The 21,952-nt window shown below is 35.2% G+C and overlaps 1 protein-coding gene across 1 annotated transcript; it reads right to left on the minus strand.

Annotated features, from left to right (window-relative positions):
- Positions 1-2,026: 2,026 nt before the first annotated feature.
- LOC136841485 (uncharacterized) lies at positions 2,027-21,419 on the minus strand. The gene is made up of 10 exons (XM_067108428.1): positions 21,263-21,419; positions 19,205-19,364; positions 15,203-15,392; positions 14,549-14,716; positions 13,456-13,561; positions 10,486-10,627; positions 7,354-7,551; positions 6,569-6,721; positions 5,769-5,843; positions 2,027-2,889 (listed from the first exon to the last, which is right to left on the minus strand). Exons 2-10 carry the CDS (start codon positions 19,349-19,351, stop codon positions 2,617-2,619), a joined length of 1,452 nt encoding a protein of 483 aa, XP_066964529.1. The 5' UTR covers positions 19,352-19,364; positions 21,263-21,419; the 3' UTR covers positions 2,027-2,616.
- Between the last annotated feature and the right edge of the window lie 533 nt (positions 21,420-21,952).

Raw genomic sequence — 21,952 nt, forward strand, 5'->3', positions numbered from 1 at the left:
ACAGTATCAATCTTGTAAGTCAACAGTATACTTTTATCAATTAACATAAGAGAAATTAACGGATATTAAATATAAATATCACATACAATATGAGATACAAAGTACCGTGAATACTAAAGGCATGAAACATTATAGACAAACAAAGTACAGTGAATACTAAAGGCATGAAACATTATAGACAAAGAACAGAGTAGCATTGTAGGTGTAAACAACAAACATCAAGCTTACAGATTAAAAGACACCACTTTGAACATCCAAGGATTGGGCTTAGGACCTGGCAATGACTTGAAACCTTTCAGATTAGAGCTCACCTTTACCAATATACATTTTCACAGATTTTCTTCTTACAATTATAAGGGGTAAAAGTGAGAGAAACAGGAAGAGCAAAGACCAAGATAGACCCAAAAACCAGTAAAAGGGTGTATTTAATGCAATAATTATTTTGCTACTCCATCATGGTGCCTGCTTTTATGGTCCTACACCAAACACAAGATAACATCTTTTAAGACATAATTGTTACATAAATTAAGTACATTTTTATTGAGTAAAAACAAAACAAATACAACTTGTTACCTAGTGTATTCACTAGATAATGCCTAGTATATTCATAACCTTCTTTAGATAATGTTAAGCTAAAGCTCCAGTTTGTACACCAAGCTAAGTGTTTTCCTGTAAAAGAATTTATTAAATTTGATAATTCAACAAGGGGGGTGGAAACCAATTTGGAGCAGTATATTGACCAAAATCTGGCAATTAAATATAAGTTACGGTAAAGCTTGATGATGGATCTGGAACTGATCAGTTATAAACACTATGGATATAGGCACAGTATCACCTCAACTTATCAGACATCTTGGGGTCTGACTTTCTGATAAGAAATAAACTGTACTTTACCCTTGAAACAATTTCAAAGATTTATCTAAAAATGTACCACATCTCAAATGGTAACACAGCAAAAACAAATTGTAACAATGTACCTGAGTACAAAGTACAAAGGTCTGTTAAGTTGAGGTGTTACTAGACAACTTTTATCTTAAATATAATTGTATTAATTGTATTATCTATAAACATCTAAGTTGATGACATTTAACACTTTTGAACAAACAGGCAGTTAAAACCTGAAAAACTGAAGACATAAAATAACTGATACAATTTTAAACCATATACTAGATGATGTTAATAAATATAAATATATAAAACTATTCTAAAAAAAGTAATTCTTTTGTCAGAGGTATAAAAAACAACTGTCAGTATAAAAATAATTCTACCTTCCTACACAGAAATTTAAAAAGCATGCATTACCGTATACCTGAGCCACATAAAACAATAATTATTAGACTTGAGCATGTCTACAGAAATTCTGTAATTAACATTTCTTGAGTTGCAGCAGGAGACACCTCTATTTGGCTAGCTATGCAAAACAAAAGTGTGTCAAAAATAAGCATTCTGCAACAATAAAATGATTCATATACTCAACATAAAAGTGTGAAACTAGATTACTTTATAAAAGTACTTGTATTACACAAGCACCTGGTTTAAAGTGCTTGAAAAAACTACATACAGAGCTCTTCAGTATAGTCTAGCATGTTCATATAAAGATTAATGCTGTCTGTATGAATATCATCTACACACTCACTACAGTCTTTTTGCTGAACCCATACTTTTGCCACAGTCAAATAAATAAATTAAGCAGTTCATAACAAGCAGGTAGAATTTTACAAGCCTATAAGAGCAGCACAGTAAGTACAATTAAGAATAAAGTCCCTTTGACTTTTTTAATTAAAGCTATACAATCACAGCTAATGTTACTTTTGTGCCTTCATATTTCAGAATCTTAAACTATATTTCTCACTCGAGTAACAAGCATATAAAGTCTGAAAATAAGAATGAAGCATTTGCCAAAGATGGAAATTAATCACCTACAATTTTTCAAAATGCGGTACTCGATACAAATATTAACATAAGGCAAGTGCCACTGTGATATGGATATATCCAATATTATTCCCTCCCCCCAAAAAATAAATAAATAAAAATACTTAACATGTAATTATATGAGAGTTTTCTCAAAGCAAAGCTGGAATAAAGCACCTTTCAACAAAAAACATTAATTTTTACATGTGTAAATTAGTCAAAAGTAATTAGAAAAACTTAAAAAACTGTAAACCGATCTAAGAAAGGAAAGACTTTCTTGCTACAAAGTTGAGTTTTTTCATAACATAACATCAATGGCCAAGCCATGGGCTAGACAGTAGCAGAAAAAGAATGGGATGGAAAAATAAAGAGGTACTTGGTCCAAAGATAGAAATATACCAGACCCCTAAAAGACAAGTTACAGTGCTCAAGGCAAATAAGTGATGGTAGAGCACCATGCATCTCTGGATGCCCCAGGCATCATTAAACTTGATTAAAAGTGTATACAACCATCCAAGTCAAAAACAAAATATATTCATACAATTATGGGAATGTGCATTGAAATACATCAGATATACTTTATAAGTGCACTTATACATTATGACTTGGCTTACCTGTTCAAAACTCCTTGCAGCATGCAACTTACAATTTTCAAGAATTATGCCTTTTCATTTGACCATTCACTGAACTTACAGTTTTCAAAAATTACTCCTTTTCATTTGATGCCCAGTCATAAGTTACGTAACGTACTTTCCACTTCTTTGATTCTAGAATTTTTTCTAGCCCTTCTTTTTTCTCTGCAAACGCAACATTACGGGATACCCATCGTAAGATATCTTCAGCTGAATCTCCAAAGTCAGAGGCATACCATCGCAAAAGTGAAGACAAGTAAACGATACCATTTTCCACATCAATCTTCAGTGCTTCATCTGTTTCCAAATATGATTCTGTTGCTACTCTCAATTCATCATTGATATTCTGAAATTTTGTAAGAATCCTTAGAATCACTAGTAATCTGGTACAAAAACTCATAAATGTTCAGATATAATTTTACATGTTGCAACATACTACAAAATAATGGTTACCAAATTTTGGAAATTAGTCTGCTAGTATCCAATATTCCCCCTGGCTTTTCTTACATATGTTGAAAACTGAAAGAACAAATATTCAGAAGTATTGTCAATTCTGAGTCTATTAACTCTTTGATTCTTTGAGATTCCAGTGACTTGGTTTAAATCCCATCCCTTGAAATTATGTCATGTCAAATGACATCGTCCATAAAACAAATTCATATATCACATCTGAAGAATACTGAAGGATAGTTTAACTCTATCTCCTAGCAATGTACAAAATTTTTGCTTATTTTTCATTATTTTCTTTACAATTTTTAAATTAAATTACAGACATGAATAGCAGCAATATATGTCACTAAAAGGGATATTTATACTTTTTATGGTGCAAAAATAATTTATAAATCCCCATTATATTTTTATTTATGAAAAGTAAAGTCTTTCCTAATCTCATCGGACTTCAATGAATCATTCACACTAAATATCATTTTCAATTTTGTTTTACATCTTCAAATAATTTTCAATTCTATTGTTATACATTTTCAAAAGATACCAAAATGTACTGTTGATTGATTTCAAAATGACCTCACAACATTCCATCATTATACAAAAATTTACATTACACAGTACAACATTACTTCTCAGATTATAGGCAGAAACCCAGGACAATGCATGTTTTACCACATATTAGTTATGGATCCCTCAAAAATCTAAGGGTTTAATATACACTGTACAATACATCAAGTAGGGTAGGCTATGATGTTTATTTTCAGCTCTGGAAGAAGTCAAGATGTTTGCATAAAATAAAGTTTCACTTTTTGTGCTATGTATTTCAGCCGAATTCACTACCAAAACATCAATTAAAAAAAAGGTCAAGATGTCACATCCATATAGAGCAAAGCAAATTCTGGCACATCAAGAACAGCCTGCTATCTATATACACCATTATTATTATTATTCTTATTCAGAAAAAGAAACTTATTCATATGGGACACGCCCACAGGGGCCATTGACTTGAAATTCAAGCTTCCAAAGAATTTGATGTTCATCAGGAAGAAGTAAGAGGAGGTAAAGGGAAATACAGAAAGAAGAGATTCCACATTAAAAAAGAAAAAAATAAATAAGTTAACAAATAAAAATGTATTAAAATGCAAGAACAGTAGGTAGTGAGGAATAAAGGACCTCTGGAACTGAGAAGTTCAACAGCAAGGCACACTTACTGCATATTGGTGCTGCTGTTCAGCGAATCTACTTGCTCTCAGCAGATAAAGGGGATCAGGGATTAACTGTGATTGTCAAAGATCCCTGTTGAAATACAACTTATGAAGAAGTGACAAACAAGAGACCATCCATTGATGGTCCAAGTCATAACTACTACTATTAGGAAACAGAAACCTACCACCACGAACCACTCTATCTAAAAGAGATAAATCTCTGGCAGAAGCAGACATCCACACCAGAGAACAGTATTCTAGTAAGGGAGTACAAACAACCTAAACCAGGTAGCACCGATTTTATCGCTGTTATAGATACATGACACCCAACGAACAATACAGTGTACCTAACTTCTGTGCGGCATTTGCTGAAACTTTCATTAGATGTTTCTCAATAAGTTAGATGTAAGTCAATGATTACAACTAGAATAGATAAAGCTTCAGACTCATTCAGCAAAGTTCCATCCACCTGGAAGAGAGGATGGGATGGGAAATCTGTACAAGATCTGCTAATCAACAGTGTTTTTGTTTTACTGGAGTTCAGCCTCATACCCCACTGACTACTGTACACCATTCCCTGATCCAGTCCATGTCCTGATTGAGACTGAGGGCAGCTTCACGTCTCAAAAGTGGAGACTTTACTACACCCACAAGTGTTGCATCATCAGCAACCACTAATATAAAGTAAGGTTTCAATTTACAACCCAAAAAGTATTTTCTTGCTATTTTTCTGCTAAAGGAATAGTGTACTAATGCTTACATTAATAAATGCAATTGGTTCAAATTTCAAAATTTTCTCCCACAATATCACTTACTCACTGTGGATGCCAAGCTTGCAACCCACTGGGCCAAATGGCAAGGAAAGCATTATTCTTCCACATCAACCTCCATCTCAAATAGTGCAGAAAGAGATGAGGGCACTAAAAGTGTATGAATTTTTTTAAAAATATTTCACTGTAAAAAAATCTTTTGTTTACAAACTCATCCACCATACCAGTGCTATGAACTGCAAAGACAATGCAGAGGAGCCATGGAAGAGAAGAGAAGACCCAGGTGAAAGAAATCAACTCTCTTGTAACAGAGGTCAGTGGAACAATAACGGACTAATCAAGACTGGTAGCTTTCATAAGTACACTAATAGGTCTGCATAGGAAGATAATCCCAAAGTAGGAGACTCCTCAAATACATAAGGCATAAAGTTAGGTAGTCAAGGATGACACACACCTCCAGGTATGCAAGCATTGTATCACCAGGAATGTGATCATGAAGAGTAGGATGGCTGACCTTGAACCTCTGACCCCTTTGCTGGTGAAACATGACCCGCCAAGACAAATGGTCAAAATCAGTAAAAAAATCATCAGATATTTGGCAAATCATAACAGGAAACAGAACAGCAAAACTAACCCCACAGGAGTTACGGAGTGGAATGACTCCTTTTCTCTAATCTGGCCCAAGGGTGTTTCATGCTGGTGTGACTTAAGTATTCACTGAGAGTAAGACTATTTTGTGCTTAACAGGTTCATAAAAACAAATACAGTAAAGGTTAAAGTATGATTACTTCTCAAGGACTTACCTCAGCACTGTAAGTCTTGATTGGGGGACAGCTTTTTGCACCACAATTCAGTGCAAAATGGATCCTTGGATCAACCTGAGAAGATAACAGAATGACTGAAGTATTTTTACTGATACATAAGTTTATTAATTTCATTCTAGTGCTCTTTAAACCTACTGCTTACGATAACTTTTTTGGGAACATGGGAAAGGGGCAATGAAACTTGGTGTTACGTTTACATATTCTAAAACAAAAATAAACATACTAGCTTGTACATGGGATGCATTTTTATACATTAAAAAGATAGCCTTGAGGGGAAAACTATTCTTACTATTTTTCATATTGGAACAAACTACATTATGGAAAAAGTAAGCCTATCTTAGTTATTTTTCATAAAACAAAAAGATAATCTTCAACCTCATATGACACCATTACAGTGCCAAAAAATCCAGACATCATTGGTACACAGGTTAACAAGTTAAAGATTCATTAATTGTAAGTATAACTGCTGAAATATCAATCCCTTTTTGAATTAAAGAAAACATCCATCCAAAGTCCATAATAAAACCTGCTAAAAATTTAGACAGCCAAGCTCTCCACAAACACAGCAGTATGACGATATGAAAGATCATTATTATTGTTTCCTCACTACATGTTCAAGAAAATTTCAAGGATACACTTACTGTGACAATGAACTTTGCTGTTAACTTACTTTGTGAACAGGAGCACCCAGTCTCACTTGTCCCCACAAAAAAAGCTTGCTATATTGACTCAATTGTTGTGAAGTAAATTTAAGCCTTCTGAAGAGTAAAACAACCTACCTGAATAAGACTGAAGGAGCGTCTTGGGTCTGATTTTCCAAAAGGAGCAAAGAGCTGTATAACACCTTTCTTGTTTGCTCTTAAAATTCCATTTTCAATTTCATTCAAACTGAAATCATGGCCCCCAATCAGGTAGGATGTTTTATCGAAGAACTGAAAGAAAATACATTTAAAAATACATATCATTCTACACAAATGTTCATACCTAGCGTTAACATACATAATTACACCAAGTTTCATACTGTGCCCACCAGGTTCATCACAGAAGTGATACTCTCATTATAAAAATCGCATTCTTCATACAAACTCATTAGTCATCGAATGCCTTATACCATGTAAAACTTATCTAAGTTGCTCAATTAACCTGAGACAAGCACACCCTCTCCATTTGGCCAATCTCTGACTGCTGCTTACATCTACATTCATTCAATTATGCCCTACAAAAATGTTGCTTGTCCTGCCAAAGAGCTTTAGAATAAATTCCAGGATTCTGGAAGTCTTTTACATGATTTATTCCTTTGCAAATGGAGTTCAGGAATAAGCCTATAAAGAAAAAATTACTTCAAACATGTTTTAGGGGTTCAAGGCAGCCAACACCGGTATATAAGGAAGAGTTATAAAAGTGGCTAAGCTATTGAAGACTTGAGGAAAATAAAGACCTGCACTAAATGTAAGGAAATACAAATACAGAATGTAAAAATAATCTACTTTATATCTTGATAAAAATAAAGACATGCACTAAATGTAAGGAGATATAAATAGTACAGAATGTAAAAATAATATACCTTATATCTTGACAGCCAGTTTGTTGGTGGGCCATTTTCAACTGTAGCATGAATCACAAGCGCATTGTATATATTGATGAAAAATGCTTTCAGTTCATCCTGGGTCATGTTTTCAACAGAAACATGTTGTAACTCACGTGACAGCATTACATACTCCTTGTAAGTCTCACTTTCTTTGATGGCTTTATAATTCACTGTCTAGGGAAAAGAATGAATGCATACTTTACTAAATTATTTTATATATTTGTTCATTTAACAAAAGCACAATTAAAGAATATTTTTCCAAATTTAAATATTTTCGTTTTCAAAAACACAAATCCCTGAATTTCGACCTATACCATAATGCTCTATACAAGTGGAAAAAGTCTAATTTCTACCTAACAATCAAGCAAAGTAGCAACTATGCTGGGTGAAACTCCCTTTCCAAGAAGTTCCACATCTCACCTGACCACACTACTTCACTTAGACCAAAACAAATGTCAAACCAATCACTGCTATTTTGTATGTCTCATCTTTAACAGAACCACAATCAGAAACTCATCTTGCATTAGTGCACAGATCAAGTTATCTGAACCACAGCATTTAATTATCAAAGCCATGCTGCTTTAAAGTTGTCATGGATACATCTCAAGTACCCCACTGCTGCAGATGTGGTCATAATAACGGTACTGTATTCCAAAGCCACAGATATAGTCATTCTAATGGCTACTTCTTCTCAAGAACAGTACTGTATACTTATTATCTAACTTACCTAAAAAAGTGAGAGGGAATTATTTGAATTTCAAATTTAAAAGTTTAATAATGTAAAGGTTTGTTTCATCACAACCCCATCAATCTAGAGTACCTATTGTTTGCATTAGAGCAGACTACACAGAGACACTCACCTGAGAGAGAGAGAGAGAGAGAGAGAGAGAGAGAGAGAGAGAGAGAGAGAGAGAGAGAGAGAGAGAGAGAGAGAGAGAGAGAGAGAGAGAGAAAATTATCTTAATCTCAAATTTAGAAGTTTAATCCTGTAAATGTTTGTTTTACAACAACCTCATCAGTCATAATGTCTACAACGTCCAAGGACTCAGCCTTTTAGTTTCCCATCACAGGAGTAATTGTTCACATATGCACCATCTCAAGATCAAACAATCTGGTAAAGTACAACACAATCAGAAATTCTGCAGCTTTTTTGGGCTCGGAAATCTCAACATCTTTCATTACTCATTGTTTTTAAGTAATTCAGGTACAAACAGGGTACTGTACTGTATTTTCCAATGTTACTTCATGTCTTCCTTTAGGTAAATTTATTTTTGGTACAATTTATTGTTTTCTTTGTGTAGTACTACCTAAGAAATCATACAGCTACCCCAGAGAGGTAGGTTAGGTCTATCTTAACTCCCTTCTTTGTTGTATGTAAAGTAAGTTTTTTGCTGATTACCCATATTTCTTTTAGTGTTGTGTATCATAGTCTATATTTTTGTACCAGATTATTTTTGGGTAATTGTTAAAATTAAAGTGTCTTTTGTTTAGATAATTCTAGATGAGTCTATACATTTTTTAGAATTTGTGATAATGACTTTTTCTTACACACTAGTTAATGTCTATCATTGCCTGAATTGATGTCATTAATGCTTTTTGCTTTTCAGCAATGTGAATGATTTTCCATTTTACATCAATTGTGCAATATTTTGTACTGCTGTGCATTTAACTACCGTGAAGGTTGCCCCCATTGTGTGTTGTTTGCAGCTTTATTTTACGATTTTTCTTATAGAAGAGCTGTCTTTTTCTGCGTAGTTAAATTCAACCTGTATTTTTTATTAAGTCAAACGAACTTGTTAAAGTACTCTTGGTAAATCCTGTCCCAACTTCATGTCCCTCTCAAGACAAATCCTTATTTGCTGTGTAGTACCTATTGCAGCAAATTTTGTTTGGTTTCACTCACTGAGACATGTTTCCACCCAGTGGTCATGGTACGAGAAGAGGATGTTGTACAAGTCAAGATAGGAGATTCTTCTGTTCCCTAGTCTTTTGTTTCCTGATCAAATTCTAGATCATCTTCCATGGTAAAGGTAAAGTGTGGCAGACTTTGATATGCTTTTGCAGATTCCTGTCAAACGCAGTTCCTGCTACACTTAGTGTGCCTGGTGATCAGACTTCTTATTCAAACTTGGTAGCTTTCCTAATGGCCCACTCCACACTTGCATCTTCCAGTAACTAGCCAGCTTGTCTGCCTTTATCTACTTATCCTGCTTAGGCTATGGTACAACTTGTCTGCTTGACCCAAGCCCTGCCTGCTGTGGATGTTCCATTATCAAAGACTTTTCCTGCAGTTTAAAGAGTACAGGCAGTCCCCGGGTTACGACAGGTCCAGCTTACGATGTTCCAAGGTTACGACGCATGTTCCAGGGTTATGATGCTTACGACACCAATCCGACGGAAGAAATGTCGTTTTCAATACACCCAAAGCACTAAAAGTGAAATTTTCTTAGGATTCTTGACGGTTTTCGATGATTTTTCAGCTTACGACAATTTTCGGCTTGCAACACGGAACCCCCATCGTAAACCGGGGACTGCCTGTATATGTATTCATTTCAATGTCACTAGGTCACTTGTCTTGCCTTCACTTGCTGTGCCTGCTGTTTCTGATATGCCTATTGCTCTTCTTATGCCTGCTCTGTTTGCTGAACCTGATGTTGAATATTATTACAGCACTAAAAATTAGTTTAAAGACACCATTGAGTCACATTTCTCAACTCTCACAAAGATTGCCCAAAGGACTTGCTCTCACATCAGAGGTGAAAATTAGAGAGAAGTTGAGTTATTGAAGAATTTGGACAATTAGGTGGGAAGAGCCCAAAGGTGGGAAGAATGTGAAGATACTGCAAAGAACCTTTAGTACCATATACAGTACAGTACAGTGTATATTGTTATGCAAGAAATACTGTAAGTAGTAAACCCCAGAACTTTGAGATAAAAAAATGTATGCTTACACTGCATGCGATTGATGGGTTTGTAAGAAGACACTTTCTTGTATTATAAAAAGTGTTTTAATATAATTATAAGTGGTAATGCATTAAATTCTCATGAAAACAGTGTTACTTAGTAAAAACATATTAAACTACTGTTTATAGCTTATCAAACACATACCTTGCCATCTGAAGAAACATGATCATCAAAGAGACGGATTATAAGCCGGCGAAGCAATTCGGATAATTCATTGGCATTCTCAACTACACAATTCTGAGTTAATCCAGCGTTCAAGGCCAGTGAATCACTGTTATCATTTAAGCTGCAATGAAATAGTAGGAGCTAAATATTTTAGTGGTAGTAAATTTAAAACATAACTTGCAATGGCAAAGTGCAGTACAGTACTTGAATGCAGTACTGTACTCTCATCATAAGGGTTTAGCTATTGCTGGCCTGCCTTTTTCCAAACAGCTGATAACTGTTAGCCAAAATTTTAAAAATACAGTTCTTTTCTTTTTAAAAAAGATTGACTAAGTTAAATACTACATAGATAATTCTTAAATTCTACTCAAAGACATACTTAAACCCTCAAGAAGCCACTTACATTACATGAGCTAGCTGCACTAGTTTCATGGAAGCTGGATATCAAACCAGTTATTCGTGGATCGCAATTGTTCACACAGCTTCTCAAGAAGCTTCCTTGCAAATAACTGACATATGTCAACTATTCCATGAACAGGAAATTTATTTGTGATACTTCAAAACAGAATATAAAAATTTAAAAACAAGATGGTTTCATATATATCAATCATTCCCTTACATATGCTTTATATACAGTGCTTGAGGGTCAAATTTTTGTAACATTTTCCTTTCTTTCAGTTTTTTCAGGCTTTGCAGAGTCCTTACTGAATCATGTCTGGATCACTGACAACTTATTTTGGCTTTTGTTCCCTTTCTTAATGGGAATTAATGGGATAGGCCCTGAATTTTAGTATTTATGGCTTAAAAGTTTACTGTTTCCCTATTAAATATACTTCCAGTGTTGCTCCACTAAAATGAAAAGGAAGTCTATCCTCCCCTTATACAACTTGAATTAGTTGGTTCAGTACTCTTTCTTGTTACATTCACAAGCTGAGAAATTAATTTACTGATTATATTTCACTGATCCCCATAAAATCTTTTCCCATTTAGAAGGTAGATTTACTACTAATTTGAAATCTGATCTCATTTCTTCTCTTCACCGTCCACTTCAAGTTTCTTTACTTTTTGCTTGGATTATACTAGGGCATTTTCATTACATATCTAGTCAGCTTTTGCAAGAAAACAAAACTTATGCAATGAAGAAGACACTTACAAAGTAACATGTGGTATAAAGCAACTTGAGTAAAGTGCAGAGACATTCCTCTACATGTGAACAGAGAATGAATAGTTTAGCAAAGTCACAGGAATCTATAATGAATACTTGAGCACACACTCTAATTGAAAAAACAACAATGTTATTAGCTTGCTTAACAAGTCAATTATACCAGATATAGAGACAATTAAATAAAAAATCTGCAAAAGCCCCACAGATACATACATAAACAGCACTTGGAAAAGTAATATCAATTTAAAGGGATGGTGTACACAACATGAAATTAACATTAACAGGACTCTCAAACCCTTCTGCATCAACATCTATAACACTACTCGGAAATTTGTTCCACAGTTTTGCAGTAAATGATACAAAATACCTCTGGTTTTGGGAAGTGCCTCGAAAAAATACAGATGACATTCTACTAAATGTGTATCAACACAATTCCAGAAGCACATTCACAAGAGGTGATAACATTAGTTCTCTACTAAGGTATGGCTATGAGAGAAGGCCAAATGGTATGTATATCTCCAAACAATGACCTAATTAACAATTATTAAAGTATTGTTAGAAAAATGGAAAAACCTCTCCCAACAATCTCTTTAAAAGAAAACTAGCTCAGGTGGCTACAAACTACCAAGAGTGAGAACATTCTAGCAACAAAAAATATTTTGGAGTTAAGGGTAATATCATCATCAAATATTCAGAATCATTTCATCAAGAAGTTATGTTTTCAGCATTTTCTGTCACCCTTGCATCAGGAGTTTCTTTCTCTTTACCTCCTTTTGCTGGAAGGTCCAATAACAAAATGGAAGGTCTTATAACAAATGGCATGTTCAACCATGTGGCTCCTTGAAACACACAGGCCAATATTTTTAATAAATCACGCTAATTCTTTTACCAGAAGCTTCTGCACGTGGAAGAAAGCTGCAAGCCTCATGGCAAAGATGCTACCAAGGCTCTATCTAAGACCTGTCTTAGGCAAAGACTACTAGAGATCCATCCCTCTACTGGTATCCCCAGAGCAAACAGCAGCCAAATAAAATGAAATATATAGTATTCCTTTACTATATTATTTTAAATTTTAAAGTCACCTTGGGTTTGACTTCCTCCACAAAATTAAAGTGAAATGCAGTGCCTAAATAATATTGCCACACACTAGCTCAAAGGGCAAGTGACAATCTGGAGAAAATGTGTCACCTTAGGATTTTTCCAAAAATACTGAGTTTCAAACAAAATGAATCATGGAGTGGGAGTTTTAGGTAAGAATATAGAATATTTAAGTGGTCAAAGACTACTTAGGAAAGAGTATATCCAAGAGTAAAATATAAATTGATCTTCATTAGAATTATGCCAGAACTGCCAAATGTCAGTAGCCATTTTAAGGCAGAAAGCAGTAGGGCCAGATACAGTACTGTACTATATTGCCATAAGAATCCTGATTAAAATAATGTGCCATTGATATATTTGAGATCATTAAAATAACTCTTCCACCTGGCTGGAAGTCTTGGTTATAAAAGCAAATAAAATTCATTATGTTTATCCTCACTAGTTTACAAAGACTATATTGATTCATCAACTGACTAGCTAACAGAGTTTTAATGTACTGTATTTCAACAGTTTTCGAGATGGATGTGGAGTCTGACAATGTAAAACATATATTTAAATCAAACCTATATACCTAGAAATAAATGCTTATTTTAAACACACGACAGCTAGCCAAGTCCCAAAATAATAATGGCATAATGATAAAATGCTGCCAATGTAGTGATACATTCAAAATGACAAAAAATTACCTGTAATAGGACTGAGCACTATTTTCAAATGTAGAGCCATCCTGAGTTGATTTTATGAATTTTTTTGTTAGTAGTTCGGTTCCAATTTTCAAGGCTTCCTCTTCATCTGAAAAATTTATGTAAAAATATTTCTCTGCAATCATAAATTTAAACTGACAGCACATAATTATTTCTAATATTACTTGTTTAAAAGTATAAAATGTACTACGGCCTAAGATAAAAAAATGGATGATAAAAAGTGAGTCAGTCAAAAATATTAAAAACATGAAAAGGTAAGAAAAAGTTTCAGCAAGTAGAATATAAGGTAGAGACGGTGGAAACTCTACAGCAAAATACAGCACACAAGAAGTGTATGAAACAACAGAGAGAGAGAGAGAGAGAGAGAGAGAGAGAGAGAGAGAGAGAGAGAGAGAGAGAGAGAGAGAGAGAGAGAGATTATGGCAGGCTGAACAGTACAGAGAGCAACTGAAGAAGATAGGCTTCAAGCTGTGACAAAGACAGGCAGGGAGGAAAATCAAAAAGTCTATAGGAAGAGAATGGAGGTAATAAAAAATCTAAAAAGGGCAGAGGTCAATCTAAACCTTAACACTTCACACAAAAGAAAGGAAGTATCAAGAAAAGATCAGTAACTGAGAAAAGACAGAATATGAAAGGGTAAAGTATATACTGTAACAGATTGGAATGAATAAATTAATGAGAAAGAGAAAGAATGCTGTAATGGAATGATGGACACATTACTTTGAGGATCTACTAAACGAGGCAAATAAATATGGTAGATGTTGACATAATAAGAACATTTAGTTGTGTGTTATCTGTCAAACCGAGGAAGGTAACAGGGATTTATAATTTTATCCTTTACACCACAAACCAAGTATTACTTACATAAATAAGAAAAATCTATGCCTCTAGTCATTTAGCCATCCAACAATATGCAACAATTTTGCCACAGAGTAATGTAATGAATTAATAAATGTAAAAATACTATACTGTATTTATAAATAAAAATATCAGGAACAATTTTTCAACAATCAAAGTCCCTTAACTTGAAAAATACTATATATGTAGTTTATTTGTTTTAAAACACTGTACTTACTTATCTTCTTATTTTCCATAATCCACTGAACAAACTGCTGACCAGAGAAGGCATTCTTTACGGTAGAAAATAAAGACAAACGTTGACTACGAAGGATCCCACTTTCCTTCAATTCCTCAATAACTGCTACAGTTGGGTCACTTGCACATACAAATTTGGTCTCATCTTCTGCAAGAAAATTAATCATGATCATTTTCTGCAAATAAATTAACAAAAATCAAACTGAGACAATGCAGGCAACAGTATTCACTAAAAATACTGCTGGTTACTTCATCAGACCATAAGAGGTAAAGAACTACATGTAAAGAAAGGCTGTTTCCAGTACAGGTAGTCACTTCTATACCAGAGTGTGCATCCCTGAGATCTACAGTCAAGTGGCTCAATCAGATTAATAAACACTGTATACTAATGATGATACCGTACAACTGATTAAAAGTGAAGAACAATGTAACAAAAGTATGAGCAAAGCACATGAGTAGCTTCAGTACAGTACCAATAAACCTTATTAACTGCATGCTCCTTTTAAGAATGAAAAGGATTAGCTTTCTGCTGCTATATCACTTACAGAGATACTATAGATTCCACTACATACTACATGGCTGCTGGCTGTACTACAATGAAAATATTGAATCTGGTGACAGCATAACTTCTTACCAGGTACATCAACAGCCTCAGAAGGATGTGGTATTACCAACTCATCTTCTTTGGCCTCATTTTCTTGAATGTCCTCAACCAATTTCTTCCAGGCTTCTTCATCTTGAAGGGCTTTCTGCAAGTCGTCATTTCCACCAACATACGTTTCATTGAAGAATATCTGTGGAACACTTGTCTTGCCTGTTTTGCCCTGCAAATGAGTTGTGGCATTTTATATTGCCATAGCCATATATGCCTTTGGTGAAATAAATAAACCATACAAAAGCTTACTAAATGGTCTGGTAAAGCTATTTTACAGTACTTATTATCAGTAAGTCTGTTAAAGCTATTTTACAGTACTTATTATCAATAAAAGCATAAAAATCTTAAATAATGTTTTCTTCTATTTATGTCCTAAAAATTATCTAAAGAATTGAAAGATAGTCTTAACTGATCATATAAATTTCCTGAACATAGTAAGCTAAGTTTATAAATTAGAGCATATTACATTTGGGCCTTCAATAAATTTCCTTAACACTTTCTAACTAACAAACATGCTTTTTCTGGAGTATGCCTCTGGAATATTAAACACCTAAACTAAGATAAGGATTTTATATGCAGGAATTTGATCAAATCATTCTATCGCAGTACAGTATATAATACTCAGTTTACCACTGGTGCAGCAGATCACATAAGTAATGATAAAGTATAATGATTTTAATTTCTTGTATTACAAGTAGACTTGCAATACAAGAATTAGAATCACAATTACTAATATTTTCAAATAAGTGCGTCACCGACTTACAGCGACACCAACTTACAGCAGATTCACTCTTCAGCACTTTTCAGCACCATAACGTGATGCTGAATGAAGTTAAGGTGCCGTAAGCGCCATTGATAGCGCTAACAGCAAGAATAGGCATCAAGTTAATGGAGCTTACAGTGCTGTAACTTGATGCAATATCAAGTTATGGTGCCAAACATCAAGTGATGGCATCGTAAGTGCTGTTAAAGCGCCGATAATGGCGAAACGCCAATAACAGCAAAATGCCGATAACAGCGAAACGCAGACTTACGGCGGAAATCAACTTACGGCGCAGCGCTGGAATGGATCCCCTGCCATAAGTCGTATTACAATTTACCAAATGTACTTAACATTATATTAAAATACTTCATATTTTAAGAACAATGTGTATTTTTCCTAAACATACTACAGCAACAGCTAGCAATCCTAGTCTAAAACTCATCCTATTTACTAATAGACTGCCCATCATATGAAAGCATATTACTAAAGTAAACTCCACATTTGCTCAGAAAGAACTGAATTGAATTATAAATAGAATTTAACTAAAGGCCCAGTACTGGGACCTATGAGGTCATTCAGCACTGAAACAGAAATTGACAGTAAAAGGTTTGAAAAGTGTAGCAGTTGCACTATGAATCAATTGTGAGGAGAGGGTGGAACATAAGATGGAAGAAAGAATATGAAAGGAGGTACAGTAAAAGGAACAAAAGGGGTTGCAGCTAGGGGCCGAAGGCACACTGCACAGAACCTTAAGTAATGCCTACAGTGCACTGCATGAGGTGCACTGATGGCACTACACCCCTGCAGGGTTTGCTCAGAAAAAATAAAAATTCATATGTATACAGAAAAAATAAAAATTCATATTGTATACAAAGTATAAGAGAAAATGAAAAAGAATGAAACATAACTGATCAATCTCCATGCATGAAATAAAAAAAGGTTATTTCCAAGCCCACATCTTCAATAATCCCTTGCTTCCTACAAACTGAATTCTTTTTATTATTTTTATATAGGCAATCTTTAAAGACCTCAGTACTACAAAGCCTCAGGTTGAGATTAAGTATTCAATAGTTGTTATCAACATATCACACAAATTTATCTTTTCCATCTTGAATTTTGTAGCTTGAACAAATTCAGGGCACTGATGTCCAGGACAGGCCTCCAGCTGGGCACTCAGACTGCTTCTTATAAGAGGAAGCCCATTTCAGTACCAAACACTGGCGCTCTGACACTGAAACACCAGGAGACGCACGACTGGGGTTATCCCAAAAGCTACATAAAGGTTTGGGACTATGCTCCTGTTCTCTGATCTGCTTACACGGGAGCAGGGAAGCACGCTCAGCAGTAGATAAGGGCCTTTTCAATGGCCTGAATGCACTTGAAAAGCACCAACTGGAATCTGAATCACTGGATGATAACACATGCACTCTGAGTTGGACGCCTTTCCAGTGGCTGTCCACCGAGTTCTGGGATCCACGTACAACAGGCTCAGCGGAGGGGGACTACCCATGGGCAAACATTACTGACCTCCCTTGGACCTCCAGTTTGCCTCCTCCCAGGTTTAGGGGAGTTTGACAGGGACCTTCATCTAGGAGCGTTGATGGGACGAGTGGTCACCTCCTCCACAGTATTAACTAAAAGACTAAATTTATGGTCTATCCTAGCTTCGAGACTGACAATGGCATTGGGTTCAGAAGGTTGGGAGCTAGGTGGTTGCTGGAAAAGTCGGACTGGTAATAGGGGAAAAAGCAGTCACAGTAGAAGAAAGAGCGGGTACATCAAGAGAACCCTGGCTTCGGCTCTAGCAGCCGCCTTTCTCTGTCTATTTCTTTCGAGCTTGTCTAAATGAGAAGTCAAAGTCTTCCATCTCCCCTGATCCCAATCCTTACATTCTTCACAAGAAAGGTCAAGAGAGCATACTTGCCCTCTGTAACTACAGCAAATAGTGTGAGAGTTATATCAGGCTCAAGTAAGTCTGGTATAGCAGCCTTTGCTCCAAAACCGGATACTAGTCAAACAAGAGTCAGACGCTAACAGTCACAATCGGGAAAAGTCAATAAGCTAACATAATTAGCGCCAATGCTACTAAAGTACAGAATACTTCACCAAAGATGGCGAATGCCGCAACCATCCAGTGCAACAAAATCCAAACAAAAGCTGCTCAAACAACCAGTGATCAGTCGTTGACCGGCAGAAATAAACTGAGCTCTTCAGCTGTGTTGTACCTATCCTTCCCCGAAAGTGGGCAGGGTACAGTTACCTACACCAGAACAATAGAACGCTACCACAAATTACAAATTTAAACTACCGCGATATCAGAAACTAAGAGCTGTGTAGTTACTCGGTAAGTTACTTATATAAAAATTCTCAAGTCATTCTCTCATGTAAGTATTCTCCAGACATCATGGCAAGCCCCATAATGTACCTCATTTTGCCTAGTCTCTGTTTAATGCATCAATGAGCAGAAGTGACTGCTGCTAAATAACAATCTGATGGGGTGGAATATCACATCCCAAGTGAAAGAGGTTTATATTTTTGGACCAAGACAATTATTTAAAATTCTGTATGTCTAAAGATTATGAAAGTGTTATTCGAATGCTAAACCTCTGCCATTAGTACCACAAAAAATGTCTCCTGATGATGATGAGCAATGTTACAAAATCAAAAAATGGCAATAAAAAATGCACTTGCCTAACATTAATTCCTAATCACTTAGCATGGTTCATGCAAAACTACACAAGCTTACAAAATTACTGGAGCTGAAACATATGTAGACTTAAACTAATAAAAATTCAAGAAAAAACAGCATTGCAGATTTTGAGAAATGAAAAATATAAATGGAAAGTTGGCAAACCTAATCACTCCAAATTCAACTGCTCCACAAGTACAGCACCTATTGACATCAGGACAAGTAAGAACAAGAGGGTCCTCTATATGGGCTGCTCATATAGTGTTGTTCTTGTGAAACTCGGATATAAAAGGTATATGACACTTGACTTCAACCAAGCCTACCAGGCATATAGCATTAGTAAAGTAGTTTTACTATATTCTCTTTTTGGTTTAGATTAATCTTCATTTAAAACCACCTACCATATCACAGGTGGAGAAGTACATCAGCATGTTTGGTGTACTAACCTACAGTAAATAACAGTTGAAGATTTTTTAATTTACCTTAAAGTAAATCTTAACATAAAAATGGACAAGTTTTTATATCTTACCTGCAACCAAGTCCTCACAGTTGGGAAACGGTTTACAGAAACCTCTATAAAAGGAATGCCAGCATCTTTTAAACTATTCTTGGCTGCCAAGCAATGAGGGCAGCCCACAGTACTGTAAATTACAACGCGGCCACGAATGTCCAGCATCTCTTACCTCAACCTAAAAAAAATGTAATGTAATTTGAATAACAATGTAAATTGAAGATGGTTATGAATCATTTACCATACTTAAAAAATGATGTGGGTAATGTACACATACAGTACAATTTTGTTGTCTCACTAAGTTTACCAGAGACCTTGTATTGATATGCCAATAGTCTAGATTTGCCATGTTTTTCAGCTACTGTCATATATATAATTGTTTCAAATAAATTTTTGCATTTATCTAATATATTTCTTGTATTTTTCCAATGCTTAACATTAAACTACTTTATATCTTATTTACAGTACAGGCAGTCCCCGGTTATCGGCAATCCGGTTTGATGGGGCCTGTCTAGTGAGGAAAATCAGCGATTTTTGGCGCTGAAAATCACTGATTCTCGCTTATCAGTGCCAATAATTGGGTACTGGCACTGATCCATACTTAACAGAGGTGCTGACCTCCGGTTAACGACGCTGATAAGCCCTGAAAATCACCGATTTTTGGTTATCGGCAATTTTTGCCTATCGTCACACTGTCAGAACAGAACCCCCGCCAATAACCAGGGACTGCCTGTACTTGTATTTTGGTATTAGTATTACCTCTTTGATATTCAATTTACAGTGCAGTGTTCTGATTTCACATGGCACGTGAATGTGAAACAAAATTTATAGTTAAAATTAAATTTGAGGGAAAACAGGCCTCTGCACCTCCTTCAAATATTTTCAGTTACTGGCCTCTTATTAATACAGTCATCATTTTCAAACACTAATTTAGTGGATGCTGGTACTCTTCCTAAACACCTTAATGCATCAATTAAAGTTCATGGCCTAACTAAAGCACTTGATTCACCGTTTCTAAATGGCACTGTTCACTTTAAAATCATTTTTTACTAGAATCACATAAAAAATTGACAAATATTGCTAACATCTACAGTTACCTTTGGAATTTTCCTTTGATTACTTTCTATATAGCTTACATTGGGGTTATATTTTTGCTGTCGTTGCTATCAAATAAATTGACTATATGGACTTTCAATGTACAATCTACTTTGGCCTATGCATTTTTTGTCATCCATGATAACAGGACCTTAAAGTAGGTTATGATAAAATGGCAGCCTTCAGCGATGCAAACTTTCAACAAGGCTAAACAATGGTAATTACAATGATATATCCCAGGCCTAACCTCCTCCTAAGCTGGGAGAGGGGGGAATGGTTCCTTTTCTGCAAAATTTACATCCCTAGACTATCTCTCACACAATTTAGTTAATTATTATAGCCAGTAACAAGACAAACATTTGGTAAAATTTGCCTTTAAAACTATTATTGCATTCTGAACTTGAGAATATTATTTTCGTACGATTTCTAAGTGTGCTTTAAACATTTATGACACCTGTTTCGTTTGCAATGACCTAACCAACCACACCTAACCTAACCTACCCTAGGGTACCAAGTCCTTACCTTAGTGCAAAATATTGTGTGGTTGATTAGGTCATTTGCGAACGAAATGAACGCTAGAAACGACCAAAGCACACATTTAAACATGGGAATGCGATATTTTCAAGCACAAAACGTGATAATGGATCAGAGTAAAATTTTACCCACCCCCCAAAAAGGGCGTAACTTTTTCTTAACTTTAAATGGACCATGTTCAACAAGTTATTGTAGGCCTAGCTTTATTCGTAACTGGCTACATTCCATATTTACTGGCATTGTGGAAGAAAATTCATTCTAAACACTCAATTAACAGAGCAAAACGACAGATATTTGAGTTTTCATATAGAATACAAAATGTCAAGCAGGGCCTAATTCTATTTACCTTAAATTATTGTTACTTCCCGTTAAAGAATACGAACAACAAATAAAAAGTAATCAGTAAAAACAGAGCTTGAATTCTTAATTTAGGAGAAAACTACTCACCAGAAGTCACTCTGTACGTTTTAACATTTAAAAACGACAAATAAATCAATACCGGGTCCGCCGAGGAATGTTACAGCACCAATTAGCGTTTTCGGCATTGGAATGTCACGGGCTAATTGTCATTCCACGTGCGTTTTGTTAAGTTCCATTTCGTTGCAAGAACATTTGTTACAGTTACTTTCAAAACAATGACTAATAAATAATTTTTATAACACCGATAAAATACATTTTACTTGTCTTTTACTAAAATCTTTACATAAAAACCTTATTACAGAATTTTATCTACTATTCTAAAAATAATTGAGAAAAACAAATCACTACGTAATAAATTTTGACTGAGAACAGCTCCAAAATCGAACCAATTCAGCTAAAGAACGTTTATGTTTAGCCGAGAGAGAGAGAGAGAGAGAGAGAGAGAGAGAGAGAGAGAGAGAGAGAGAGAGAGAGAGAGAGAGAGAGAGAGAATTTTGGGGTCTGGAAGAAGCACCGGAAGCCAGTTTAAGTGAAAAAAGGCAATAAATTTATATACAACAAACGGAAATACACATACTTTGTAGTGGGTCTATAGGCATTGAAGTTACTTGTACTCAAAGGTTATTAAACTGGGAAATGCCCAGCCAAGATTCAAACCATGGTCTGGTTTAGAAGGATAAAAATCGGCTATGGCCACCCGGCTATCAGGAGATGAAT

Source organism: Macrobrachium rosenbergii, chromosome 9 (genome assembly GCF_040412425.1).
Source record: "Macrobrachium rosenbergii isolate ZJJX-2024 chromosome 9, ASM4041242v1, whole genome shotgun sequence".
NCBI classification, from domain to species: Eukaryota; Metazoa; Arthropoda; class Malacostraca; order Decapoda; family Palaemonidae; genus Macrobrachium; species Macrobrachium rosenbergii.